The 13,842-nt window shown below is 50.4% G+C and overlaps 2 protein-coding genes across 2 annotated transcripts; both read left to right on the top strand.

The window, feature by feature from the left end:
• Positions 1-280: 280 nt before the first annotated feature.
• LOC124707605 lies at positions 281-838 on the top strand. The gene has a single exon (XM_047239269.1). The coding sequence runs from the start codon at positions 281-283 to the stop codon at positions 836-838; it is 558 nt and encodes a 185-aa protein (XP_047095225.1).
• A 6,831-nt stretch (positions 839-7,669) lies between these two features.
• LOC124685308 (protein BOLA4, chloroplastic/mitochondrial-like) lies at positions 7,670-13,639 on the top strand. The gene is made up of 3 exons (XM_047219648.1): positions 7,670-8,019; positions 8,105-8,172; positions 13,178-13,639. Exons 1-3 carry the CDS (start codon positions 7,738-7,740, stop codon positions 13,329-13,331), a joined length of 504 nt encoding a protein of 167 aa, XP_047075604.1. The 5' UTR covers positions 7,670-7,737; the 3' UTR covers positions 13,332-13,639.
• Positions 13,640-13,842: the final 203 nt, after the last annotated feature.

The following is a 13,842-nucleotide window of genomic DNA, read 5'->3' as shown; positions in this document are numbered from 1 at the left end:
CGTGCCTACACAAAACTGCTCCCAAAGAGATTCAAGACGAGATCCATGGAAGAACACGGTCCCCTTTACCTTTCTCGTGTTCCGAGGCGTTCAAAGATACTTACCCAGGAACAATCTCTCGTAAGGCAGGCAACTGAAAGCAGCAATGTCACATGGCCACCTTTAGCTGCACACTACATAAAAACCATTAGTACTACCAAGACGCAGACTGAGTACGACTAGCTCGCGTCGCAGAGACCTGAGATTTCTCGGTGGCGGTGGAGAAGGAGAAACAAGATCAATGGCATCTCTGCCGCAGCCAATGCCATACAGCTACTACCCTTCCACCGGCTCCGTCCACCACGCCGGCAAGGCAGCGCCCGACGAGGGCAGAGGCTCCTTCGGGCCGGTGTTCGTGGTGCTCGCGGTCATCACCTTCCTCGCGACCGCCGCATGCATCGCCGGCCGGCTGTGCGGCCGGAGGTCGTCCTCGGCGTCCAGAGGAAAGTCCTCCTCTGCAGACGCGGAGAAGGGGTTGGGACAGAAGCACCCGGTGGTGGCCATGAGGCCCCTGCCGAGCTCCCGCGCCACGGTCCACGACGTCCTCGACGACGACGTTTTCGAGATCAAGTTCGCGCAGGTGAAGCCGCCGGAAATGGGACGAGATCCGAGAGACGGCACCGGCTGCGGCGGCGGCAGGGTGCAGGCGCTGCTGCCTCCGCCGCAGCTCGGCCTGCCGCGACAGTATGCGCCGCCACCAGGTTTCAGGTGTGCTCCTGCAAACGTTGCTGGTGTCCCGAGACAGGCGTCGCATCCCCAGGTGAGGGGTGCTGAGGAGAGCCGTGCGGTCCTCCGATGAAGAACCAAAGTAGATGAGGAATACAGGATTACATATGTTTCACTCAATATATTACCGTTATGGTGTCCCGTAGTAACTCTTCAACGCTTGTGTAACTAGCTTCTGTTTTCAAGTACTTACATTTCAGTACAACTCGGTCATGGATATGGCTGAACGAGAATAAGTGTTGTTTACAAATCTCTGAAATACTGCATATTTTGTGGAAGGGGGTGAGTGAACATCGGGCCCTGCATTGAATTGTGCAAACAGATTTTATTTTACTCATCCTTTATATATCTACTCACTCCGTTCCACAAAACATGTTGGACATTTATCAAAATTTAGATGTATCTTGATACAATTTGAAGAGATACACCCAACTTTAGACAAATCTCTGATATATTTCATGGATCGGAGAAAGTACTATCAGTACGGAAGGAGTATTTATTAAAGGATGCTCTGAAGTACATCCTTTTTCACTTTAGTAAGACATTTTAGTATACCTAATTGGGAGTACAAATTGAACTCCCAAAACGACTTAAATTTGGGAACTGAGGACGTACATTATACTCCATTTTCTCCAAATTAATTGAAGTAGTAGCTTTGTCCTATGTCAAAATTCTTTATGTTCTATAGAAAAAATATGCTAATATCTGCAGCTTAGAATATGTATATTACGAAAATGTGTCCTCTAATGAATCCAAGGTTGTAACTAATTTAGCGTTGTAGATGTTAACATAGTTTTCTGTAAACTTGGTTAAATTTAAAGAAGTTTGGCTTTCCAAGTTAGAGCTTCGGTTTACTTATAATGGAGGGACTAATATGTATGCATCGAAACATCGTTGCCCATCCTGCACGGTGATAAAGCATGCGCATTGCGCAACCGTAAAAGCCATTCAAGCTTCGCTGCGCTCTGCGATCATGGGCGGAGCTAATGGGGGACTTGGGTGTACGTATGTACACTCAATATTTTTGACAAAACAACTTAACTAGCTAAGTTTAGAGCAATATATCTTAAATAAATCATAAAATCCATGTAAAAATTGATATCTGGAAGACTATGTACACCCATTATCTTTTTTTCGTGAGTACGCCAAAAATGTACCGTATCTTTATAGAAGGTAGAAGTTTGAGTACAAGAAGGCTACAACCCGTAGCACGAACTCCACACCACCGAAAAAACAACAAAGACACGAAAGAACCTATCCTAAGCTAAACGACAAAACCGCGTCTCGACCGACACTAGAAACCACCAAAGAACAACACCTCCAAAAGAGCTCTCCTAGTCGACGCACCATGAAAGGAGAACATGGCGGAACTCGGTCGGCCCCGAGAAGGCATCGTCTTGGAGTTGCTAGCTATGGCGTGCATAGCGCTCCTGCAGCCAGCCTCAGACAACGGGGAGCTATGGAGGAAAGCACCAAGACCATCACGCTGTGTCTCCAAACGCGAAACTCCCAACAGAGGAACGACGTCTAGGACGCCGCCATTGCGCCGATCCGAAGGACCTAGGCTTTCGCCCGAAGACAGCAACCAAAACAGGCGAGCGCGCGGGAGACACCGACATACCCCAGCGAAAAATCTTCTCCTGTCCTCTCTCCCTCCCTCCTAAATTTAAAGAAGTTTGGCTTAGTACCAAGCTAGAACTTCAATTTATTTAGAATGGAGGGACTAATATGTATGCATAGAAACATTTCGTTGCCCATCCTAGACGGTGATAAACATGTACATTGCCGCTCCAACTTAGCTTCGTTAAGCTCTGCGATAATCCTAGATTATGCAACATGACGCTTCTTTCACTAACTTATATTGATCGTCACAAACAAGCTTTGGTGGTGAATGCCCATCATCTTCTTTCGGAGAGCTATTGTTACACTTTTTAAGGAACCTATTGTTTTTTTTTCGAATGGTCACCGGGGGGGAGAGGTTCCCCACCTGAATATATTTGAAAAAAAGGGGCAGACCCCAGATGTTTTACAGCAGGGAGATAGGGAGCGAGACAGTTACATCAGGCTGAGGAGGAGAGTCTAGGTACCACCGAGGCACACATGCCAGGCATCAAGCTGGGGGCGTTGCGGAACGGGAAACCTGCTCCGCCACCCAGCAGCATCATCACGGCAAAGCTTAAGAAGAAGAGCGAGAGAGGGCGCCGCTCCCCTGAACACGGCAGCGTTCCGCTGCTTCCAGAGCTGCCAGCTGCAAAGAAGGGCGAAGGCAGGTGCCGTCCCAACGTCGATCGAGGGCGGCATGGGCAGGAGGTGGAGGTCCCGGACGTGTGCGTTTGGCGGCACAACGACACCGATCGTCTCCCAGAACCGGGCAGCGACAGGGCAGTGGAGCGCCATGTGGCTGGCGGTTTCGAGCGCAGCGTCGCAGAGGGGGCAACCAGCCCCGGCAGCATCCACGATGGTCTTCTGGAGCAGCATGTCGCGCGTCTGGATACGCGACAAGGTTAGCAGCCACCCGAAGAACATGACCCTGGAAGGCGCATGGCTTTTCCAGATGAAGTCGGCGTTGGTGGAGGCAACTCCGCCGAAGTTGCACAGCCTGTAGAGATCGCCGGTGACAAGCCTGTTCTTTGAGCCAGAGCACCGAGTGAGGGAGCGACGGTCCGCTCCATCAACACGCGGCAATCCCGCGAGGGTGGCGCGGAGCGAGGTCAGCTCGTCCGTCGCAACCCGCGAAAGCCGCGGAACCAAGACGCTGTCCACGCCGCCAGCGAGAACCTGGGCGACAGTCGCCTCCGGAGAAGTAGTGTGGGAGAAGAGCGCCGCCGCGTAGGTTGACAGCGGCCCATCCGGCAGCCAATCATCGTGCCAGAAAGAAGTACGGCGGCCGTCACCGACCTCGACCCGGATGAGGCACCGGTACAGAGGGACCAGCTTGCGAAGAGCGGCCCAGTGCCCACCAGAGGAGGTCGCAGGGCCGGCGACAATGGACCCAGCGCCAATCTCCGCCCAACGCCAAGCTGCCCAAGGCGTGTCCGTTTGGACATGCAGCCTGTGGAGAAGTTTGACAAGGAGGCAAGCGTTTTGAAGCCCAAGCGCGCGGATGCCGAGGCCGCCCTCATCCTTGGGGCGACAGACCTTGTCCCAAGCGACAAGGCACTTGGCGCCGGAGGCCCGGCCCTCGCCAACCCCCCAGAGGAACGCCCGGCGAAGGGCATCAAGGGCGGCAATGACCGCGGGAGGGAGCTGAAGCGCTGCCATTGCATGTGTCGGCAGTGAGTCCAACACAGCATTGACAAGGACGAGGCGCCCGGCCGGGGAGAGCAGGAGAGCTCTCCAACCCGAGAGGAATTTGTCGGCCTTGGCGATGAGAGGCGTGAACGTCTCGAGCGTGAGCTTGTCGCCGGAGAGTGGTAGGCCGAGGTAGGTCTGCGGGAAGCCCTCCACGACACAGCCCAACACCTCGGGCGCGGAGGAGAGAGCCTCGGGATCCACGGACATGGGCACCAAGGTGCTCTTGGAGAAGTTGATGACGAGCCCGGTGGCGGCGGCGAAGTCGTCGAGGATGCCCTTGAGCCTCTCCGCAGCCCCAGGCTCAGCACGGAGGATAATCAACGTGTCGTCGGCGTACTGCAACACGAGCGGGGGGCGCCCGTCCACCAGCGGATGCTGGAGGACACCATCTTGCTTGACCAGCTGCTGGAGGATGTCGGCGACGATGAGGAAGAGGTAAGGGGATAGGGGATCCCCTTGCCTGAGGCCGCGCTTGCAGCAGATCCATCTCCCTGGCACGCCATTGAGAACCACCGCGGACTTCAAAGAGTGGAAGATGGCATCCATCCAATCACACCAAAGCGGCGGGAAGCCGCGCGCAAGGAGGGCCCGACGCAGGCTGCCCCAGTCGATGGAGTTGAAGGCTTTGGCGAAGTCGAGCTTGAGGACGAGGGTAGGGGCGCGGCGCTTAAAACAGCACTGCACCATCTCCGTCGCATAGACGAAGTTCTTCGATATGCTGCGGCCGGCGATGAAACCGGACTGGTCCACATCGATAATGTCGGCAATCTGGGCTTGGAGGCGTGTGGTAAGAGCCTTGCAAATAATCTTCATGTCACAGTTTTGCAGCGAGACGGGGCGGAACCCGCTGGGAGGAAGAATGCCATCACGCTTGGGCAGCAGAATGATGTGAGCACGGTTGATGCGCTCGATATCCGCTGTCCCAGCATGGAAGGAGTCGACGAGGCGCATCACATCCGCCCCAACGGAGGGCCAGGCCGCCTGGAAGAAGCTTGGGCCGAGACCATCGGGGCCGGGCGCGCTGGAGCGATCTAGCCCAGTCACGGCCGCTTTGATCTCGGGCTCAGTGAAAGGAGTCACCAGCTTGAGACCGTCGACCCGGCGAGAGCTGTCGTAGAGCCGGTGAAGGTCAAAGCTCCAGGAGGTGTCCCGCGCACGTCCAAGAAGGCCGGAGTAGAAGGCGTGCAGCGCCTCCGCCTTCCCTCGATGAGAGAGGACGACGGAGTCGCCGACCTCGAGACCGCGGATCTGGTTCCGGCGGTAGCGCTGTGACGCCATGGCGTGGAAAAAGCGGGTGTTCTCGTCGCCTTCGCGGATGGCCCGGAACTTCCCCCGCTGTTTCCAAAAGGCCGCCTGCGACCGCACGGAGAGCTCAAGGGCAGCCCTCGCATCCGCACGGAGAGAGCTCTCGGCACCTGAAAGGACTCGGGACTCCTCAAGGAAATCGAAAAGATCAATAATAAACTTGCAATCATTATCACGTGTTTATGTATAAATTTGTGTTCTCTCTTCCAAACCTTGGCAGCAAAGCGGTATTTTTTCACCTTAGAAGCGATGGAGGCAGCAGCGTTTGCCCCAGGTGGTACCAGTGTCCAGGCCGGAAGGGTAGAAGGGAGGAACTCGGGGTGGAGCAGCCAAGAATTCTCGAAGAAGAAGCGGCGAGAAGCGGGTATGGTGGTGGTCGCGGTGGTGAGGAGTGGGAAGTGGTCGGAAGTGGTGCGGGGGCGGGAGGCGAGGGCGGAGTTGGGGAAGAGGATGTCCCAGTCTTCGTTGAAGAAGACACGGTCCAGCCGGGCTAGAGTGGGTGGGGAGCGCCGGTTGGTCCAAGTGAACCGACGATCGGAGAGGGGGAGCTCGTGTAGCGCCAAGGCGTTTATCATGTCGTTGAAAGTGGTAGCGAGTCCATGGTTGAAATTAGGAGTATTTTTCTCGTGCGGGTGGCGGATTAGATTGAAGTCACCACAAACGAGCCACGGGCCAGAAATCGTCGGCATGATGGAGAGCATCTCATTAACAAAATCAGTGGTAAGAGAGTGGTTAGCGGGGGCGTAGATGTTGGTGATGGTGATGGAGAGGTCGGTGGTAGTGGAGGCGAGAACTGTGGTTAAGGCGTAGACGTGCTGGGTGGAGGACACAAGGGAGAAGACGGACGGGTCCCAGGCGGTAACGATGCCTCCCCTGCTGCCCTCCGCTTCGCGGGAGGAAAAGCTAGAGAGGCGGGGAGGGAGGAACGAGCGAAGCTTGGCAGGAGAAAGAGAGGCGAGTTTGGATTCCTGGATGCAGACCACAGTAGGGTTAGCGGTGGTGACAGCGTCGCGAACGATCGCACACTTATCGTCGTCGCCAAGCCCTTGCGTGTTCCAGGAAAGAACAGCAAGAATTTTCGAAGAGGGACTATCCATTAACACAGAACAAACACCAGGTTACAGTTACAGAGGATAGAGCCCAAACACTAGGAGGGCTAAGCCAGGTGAAGCCTGGGCACAGGACTACAGAGTACATGACGTAGAACAGATGGAAAACATGATGCTGAGAAAGACAGAGAGGTACAACAGACGGAGAACGATCAGACAGAGGATACTGAGGCAAGCGCACGCATGCCATAGCTGCTGTTGGTTCCATAACGCAGCTAAACATCGACGGCTGAGGGCACCGAAGAGGACGGGATCGCAGCGGCCGCGCGGAGGTCGGACACAGGCTTCACTCCCAAGGGTTTACGCGTGGCCTCGAGAGCTTTGCTGTTCAGGACCTTGGCCCGAAGCTTAGGAGAGCAACCGAAGAGGGAGTCGCGAAGGCCACGTCGCTTGATGGCCTGGGCTTCGACGGTGGCATGGTTGGCTGGCTCCTTCCCCGCAAGCCGAGCGCTGAAACGGCGATCAGCAAGGGCGCGGTCACGGCGAGCCTTCCCTTTGGCCTTGCGCGCCCTGCGTTCGTCGACGATCGGATCGGGCTCACCGTCCGAGTCCGGGGGCAAGGTGATCTGCGGAGCGTTGGCCGCCGGGGCTAGCACGGGATCGTCGCCGGCCACGATCTCCGTGATGGTGACGCGTGAACGGCGAGAGGAGACCACTGACCACGGCGACCCAGCGCCCGGCTCGAGAGGAGCAGGGGCAGGGGGCGAGGAAGGGGCGACGGGTTCGTTGAAGGGAGGAGCGCCATGCAGGCGAAGCAGCATAGCCAGCTGCCTCCCCGCGCCGACGTTGTGTCCACGGCGCCCCGCGTCGGAAGACGGCCCAGGCCCCAGGCGACGTTGCATGGGCACGCCAAGGAAGGGTGGATGCCCGCGGTGGTGCATGAAAGGGGGTGGCGGTGGCGGTGGGAAGAGCCCTAATAATAAGGAACCTATTGTTGTTTCACTTAGTTAATTGAATGGTAATTGCTTTTCTACAACAATTGCATGGAATTCGTTGTGTTATTACTTATTATTAGGGCATTTGCATCGGACTTTTTTTTAGGGCTTTTGCATCGAAGATGGTAACACGCCAGGGTAATACTGTTGCAACACACCAAACTCTTTCTTTTGAGCCCACCACGCCGATCCCTCAGTGCGGAACTGGATCCTAGATTGGGCCGGAAGCAAATGGCCGCTGAAGAAAGAGAACACAGACCACATTTTTTTCTCTAATCTAAATAAAAAATCTTCTCCTGTCCTCCTCTCTCCCTCTCTCCTCTCCGACGATGCTTCTGATGAGGTCCGCCGCCGCCGCCGCCGCACCCTGCTCCCTCACCTCCATGCTCCTCCGCCGCTTTACCACCTCCTCCTCCGCGTCATATGCTATCCGCCGTCACGCCGCCGTAGCGCTCTCTTCCCTATCCTCCTCCTCCTCTGCTAGATTCACCACCTGGTCCCCTCCCCCTCTTTCCGGCAGCACCCGGACCAGGGGATTCGCGGCCTGGGCGTCGGCGCCGGGACCGGCGGGACCCACTGAGTCCCCCATCACGCAGTCTATGGAGACCAAGGTACTTCTTACCACCCCGACCTATTGCTTATAATCTAGAGTTGCTCTTACATGTTTCTGTTGCTCTTGTTATCCATTCTTGGCAGATCAAGGAGCAGCTGGAGGCGGACACTGTCACCGTCATCGACGCTTCAGGGGACGGCCGCCACGTTTGGTAATTTCTGGTGTTTTTTAGTATTTACCCTAATTACGGCTCTATGTATAAGTGCTTGAGATACTAGTTCATTCACATGTGTGACCCCATTTAGATTAGTAAGGAGAGGCACAAATTCGTAGTGCATACACAAATGTAAGTAGTGCCGCATTCAGCATAGTGATGTGCTGAAACTTCCTCTTCCAGTAAGTGACGTGCTACCAGCTTGGTATCTGAACTCAGCTTAAATTTAGATAGCTAAGGTGAAACCAAAATTCAAGGCACCTGCAGTTACCAGGAATATTAATAGCAACATCAATTAAGTTAGGCTGATCAAATCTCGCTCCGATACATATTACACCCTTTCCTTAACCGTTGCATGATCATGAATTTAAAACAATTGAGAAAATTGAGCACTAAAGAAGAGATAGAGATGACAATCCAATTTAATGCTCGAAGATTGATGCCAGGTTATCGACCTTCATTTTCTGCATCAAACCTTCTCTTATGGATGTGGTTAAATGTTATCGAGCATTTCCCATACGTCCATTCCGTGTAGAGGCATATTATTATTTTTCATCTAATTCACGAAAGTTGAAGATCCTACTCAACTTCATACCCCTGCCTTTTTTGTCAGCATGCCTTGTCAATACTTTTGCGTAAATCCTCTACCCTCCAATATGTAACACACGTATCCTTGGGATATTCTGGTTTGGAGGTCATGGGCTGGGCTACAGATGGACTTGGGCTAAGGCCCAGGCTGGTGAATATAAAGCAAGCAGTGGCAGTAGGAAGAAGGGGGATCAGAATTGAAGAATTGAAACTCGGCTCTCTCTCCCGTCTGTCTTCCTCCTTGTCCCATCTTCTTCCTCAGGTCCGGGTGTTCTCCACAAGCATCCAAGGTCCGGTGGCTACCACAAGCCACCACTTTATCTTCCTTGTGTCGATCTCACGTCACGGCGATCGCCGGCGGCAACGGGGTGTGACAGTTTGGTATCAAAGCCAGGTTATCCTCCACCCCAAAAAAAAAAAAAATCACAGAGAATTCCCCAATTTTTTTTCAACCGATTTGGTGAAATTCCGTCCCAATCCTGCTTCACGGGCCTTCATGTCGGCGACGACATCGGCAGAAGCGAAGTTAGCGGCTGCTATGGAGAGCCTCAACCTCACTCTTGAGAGGTCGATGAGCATGGCACAGCCACGGGAGTCCCCATTGAAGGCTACCACTGCCGCGGTGTGTATGGGCGCATGCGTCACCACTGCGACATTCCCCGGGCGGTCGACACCGGGGCCAGACCTACTCGCCATCCGCCCAGTACAAGGTGCAGGCGGGACTGGCACGAACAAGCCTGCAAACTGTTCGACACATGTCCTCAAAGGCTCTGTTGCAGGTGCTCACGCTGTCAACACTACCCAGCGTAGCACCCAATTCCCTCGCTTTGATGGTACGAATCCACGCCTCTGGCGAACTCAATGCCTCGAGTATTTCACTTGCTTCAATATGAATAGGTGCATGTGGGTCATTGCTGCCAAATTGCACATGGATGGCAAGGCCAAAATTTGGTACGAGACATATAGATTGCGTCAAGTTGTTGGTGATTGGTCTGAGTTCATGGAAAGTGTCGAATTACACTTCGGTGCTGCAGATCTTCCACCATTGACATCAATATTAGGCTCTGCTCAGCCAAGTCTTAATGTCTATGCAAGTGAGGACATCTCATGCTCAACACCATGCTTGAATGAGAGCCAGCAAGAGGTGATGGACAAAGCTGCTGAGCCCATGAAACCGACTCTTGCTCAGCTTACAGAGCGCCTCAAATTGCAGAGTGCTCAATTGCAGGTGGCAGTGGACAAATTGGCGACTGTAACTCGGATGGCAGAGACAGTTGCCGCTAGTGATGAAGAGGTTCTGACCAATATTGCAGGTGTGTCATTATTCCGAGAGCCTTGTATAGAGCCTGCAGAGGTGGTGTTATCTGAACTTCATCGAATGGAGTTTAAGGATGACGTATTCACTACTGTTGGAGGCTTATCGCTATTCTTAGAGCTAGTTTTGGAGCCTACAGATGGAATATCAGAAGCATCAAATTTCAAAGATGTAATGTGCAAGGAGGATCCACCAGATGAGGCTGAGCACAAAGGCACATATATGCAGCATCTCTTCTGGTCTGATGCAAGTCTTGGGGACATAGATCATATGGCAGAGCCATTGGCCAAGGAGTACTCGCATGATGTGCTCACTCATACTGGCAACTCGTCTTTATTTATGGAACAAGTCACTGATGCGGCAAACAAGGCATTTGATGGAGTTCTTCTCGACAATGTGTCAAGGTCGGACGAGGCAGTGTCTCCTTATAATTTTAGCACCTTTGATCCTGGCATAGTTACTTCATCGGTAGAAGGTTGGGTGTTGGAGTTGTTGTCACCACTGCAGTGTCATGGGTTTAGCCCTGGAAGCCAAATTGCAAAATCTGAACACATGTTGTATAGTTCTTTGAGGGACCCTCTCTGTGTACTTAGCGATCCAAGAGTGTTGGACATTATTCTCTGTGACACATCTGTTTGGAAATCAACTTCTTATGTTACCCACCAGTGGGATCCTGGAATTTCCCCTGAAATACTTGAGGTGCATTCACTAGGAAATTTGCAACTGTTTGACTATGCGGTGAGAAGTGGTCTCCGTGAGTCGGTGCTCTTGTTCAAATTTGTTACTGATGGCATACGTTTATCCTTGCCATGGTACCCTGGACTGCTTCCTGGAATCTTTGACTTGCATTTGCTTCTTACCCTGAAATCAGCACTGGTGCTTCAACATTATTGTAAAGTCAACTTGACTGATTGCCTTCTGATGAGGTGCTCTGAAAGTTGCACAATGATGTTTTGCTTATACATCCAATGCTACAGACAAACATATTCCAAAGGTGAGGGTATAAGGGCAAAGGTTAAGTCATTCACGGTCTCTGCTGTCATCTCAGAGATGTACAAACTGGGGCGGACCAAAGATATACATATTTTGAAGTTTAGAGCCCAATTATTGGCTAGTGCTGACTTGCAAACAAAGAATCGGATCATTTCTCAACTCTGGTGCATCTTGGACTCAACAACTTCACAAACGTGGATCTGTTTTTTGTTGCATCTCCATGTCATGCAAGTGGCCACACGAAATTGTCATCCTGGTTATCCATTCCTTGCTGATTCAAGTCTGAAAAAAGGTACTGCGGTATGGACCATGTTCTTTTGGCAGTGGATGGTTTGTGTGCTACTTCTCCGACCATGGGATCCTGGTGTTAGCAGCCAGGTGCTCCAGGTATGCACAGCCGCGACTTGGGGTCAAGCCGCGTTTCAAGGGGCGGAAAGTGTAACACACGTATCCTTGGGATATTCTGGTTTGGAGGTCATGGGCTGGGCTACAGATGGACTTGGGCTAAGGCCCAGGCTGGTGAATATAAAGCAAGCAGTGGCAGTAGGAAGAAGGGGGATCAGAATTGAAGAATTGAAACTCGGCTCTCTCTCCCGTCTGTCTTCCTCCTTGTCCCATCTTCTTCCTCAGGTCCGGGTGTTCTCCACAAGCATCCAAGGTCCGGTGGCTACCACAAGCCACCACTTTATCTTCCTTGTGTCGATCTCACGTCACGGCGATCGCTGGCGGCAATGGGGTGTGACACAATAGTGTTTAACTAAGTAGTAACTCTACAATTACAGAATGCCAGGATAGTCTACTGCCAGTTGAAATCTTGAATATGCCTAGTACTATCTCCATCCTAAAGCTTAAGGCTTATTTATTTTTTTGAAAAATCAAACCAAGTAAAGTTTGACCAAACTTTTAGAAGAATATATCAGCAAATATAATATTTTGTAGATACCATACGAAAATATATTTCATCATCTATCTAATGATATTGACTTTGTATTTTGCATGTTAATGATTTTTGGTAAAAACTTAGTCAAACTTGACATAGTTTGACATAGTTTGACTTTCTAAAAATAATATAAGCCTTGAGCTTTGGGATGGAGGTAGTATGTTGTAATTGGATTAGTACAAACATACTTTGTAGTGATTTGCATTCATGATAATTGGACTGGCATAAAATTACTTTAGCTACCTTGGTATGTGTACCTAAATGGCTAAACCATGAGTTGTCCAGGAAAGCTTGTTATCAACAACTGACAAGGTCAACAGTGCAAGTTGTAGATCTGTTTATTGTGTATAATCAGCCAAGTTGTACTATCTTTGAGTGAATGCTTATCTCCATCTCTGCCACATTTTTTTTTCCTGTGGATATCAATGCTATAGAACCGAACTGTTAGACACTAATAGCTCCAATACACTAGAGTGCATGTACAAAGAGAACATCCATGAAAAAGAATATGGATTAGAAGGCAGTGTGTAGATAGATAATGATAGTGAGGATTCTTGCGGAAAAATTCAATTCGGCTCCCGGGTGCATATGCTCTCTATCAAAAAATTATATTTCTAAATGTCGAAAAATTTTGACAAAAAATTCTACATGTACATCTCCACAATATACGTACGTTCGTCAAGTTTCGCGAGGAACCAATATGTTTTGTGGTCTGTAAAAAAGAGAAAATTTATCTCCTGAAAAGCCTTATTTTCAGCATTGAATTTTGTCTTTTTTATACACGTCACACGACAATTCGGATTTTTATGAAACAACTTTGTGAGCGCGTAGCACGTGAAGATGTACGTTCGAATTTTTCGTTTCAATTTTTTGAAATTTCAAAATGTATGTAACATGCATTTCAAAATAAAGGGAGCATATGCTCCCATGTGCCAAAACACCATTCCCCCTCTTCTTTTCTTTCCGCTACCCTTTCTTGGAAGTAATATCAGTTATCTGTTCATGAGTTGGCAAATAACAGTTTGGATCAGTGGGGTGCTTATGCATTTTCTAATTATTATAGGCATCTTTTTTAGATTGTTTGCTTAGATTGATGCTTAACCGGTCCCGCTATTTTTCTTCTGTTGTAATTCTGAAGTTAGTTTTGTCCCTTTTCTTGGCCTCAGCATAGATGTTGTTTCGAAGGCATTCGAGGGAAAAACGGCTGTGAACAGGCAAAGAATGGTTTACAAGGTTATATGGGAAGAGCTTCAAAGCACTGTCCATGCCGTGGACCAAATGACCACCAAGACACCAGGCGAGGCAGCCGGCAACAAGTAATCGACAACATCCATATGGCATAAATCGAATTTGGAATGCTTTTAAACTGTTGTACACCAAGACTAGGTCATGGGCAGGATCAAGATGAAGAGTTCTTGTTTCTACGATACATTTTTTATGTACACAGCAACTGATGGTTCAGTAATTTGGGGCATAATTGGCATTACTTCCAAAAGAAATTTAACTTTTGGATATGAATACCATTTTTTGTTTTTTGATATGGTGAATGAATGCTTGTCCAGATGTGTTCAGGATTAGAATCTTGGATACAATCTTTCTATGGTTTTCATGCGACTGTGTGATCTTCATGTACTATCTTCGATTCCACCTGAAGTGTGTATCTTTGCTGGCCTTTTTTTTGGAAGGGTAAAGTGGCTTTATTTATTTATTGTTTAATGGTAAAATAGATAAATCGTTTATGTTGTGCAAACATCATGGGCACTATAGAAGCTGAGGCAATTAAATGTTCCCTTAGATGGTGTTTTGAAATGTCAAGAAGGTATCCATGTAA

This window comes from Lolium rigidum, chromosome 1 (assembly GCF_022539505.1).
Source record: "Lolium rigidum isolate FL_2022 chromosome 1, APGP_CSIRO_Lrig_0.1, whole genome shotgun sequence".
NCBI lineage: Eukaryota > Viridiplantae > Streptophyta > Magnoliopsida > Poales > Poaceae > Lolium > Lolium rigidum.
This window is presented reverse-complemented; position numbering and strand designations above follow the sequence as displayed.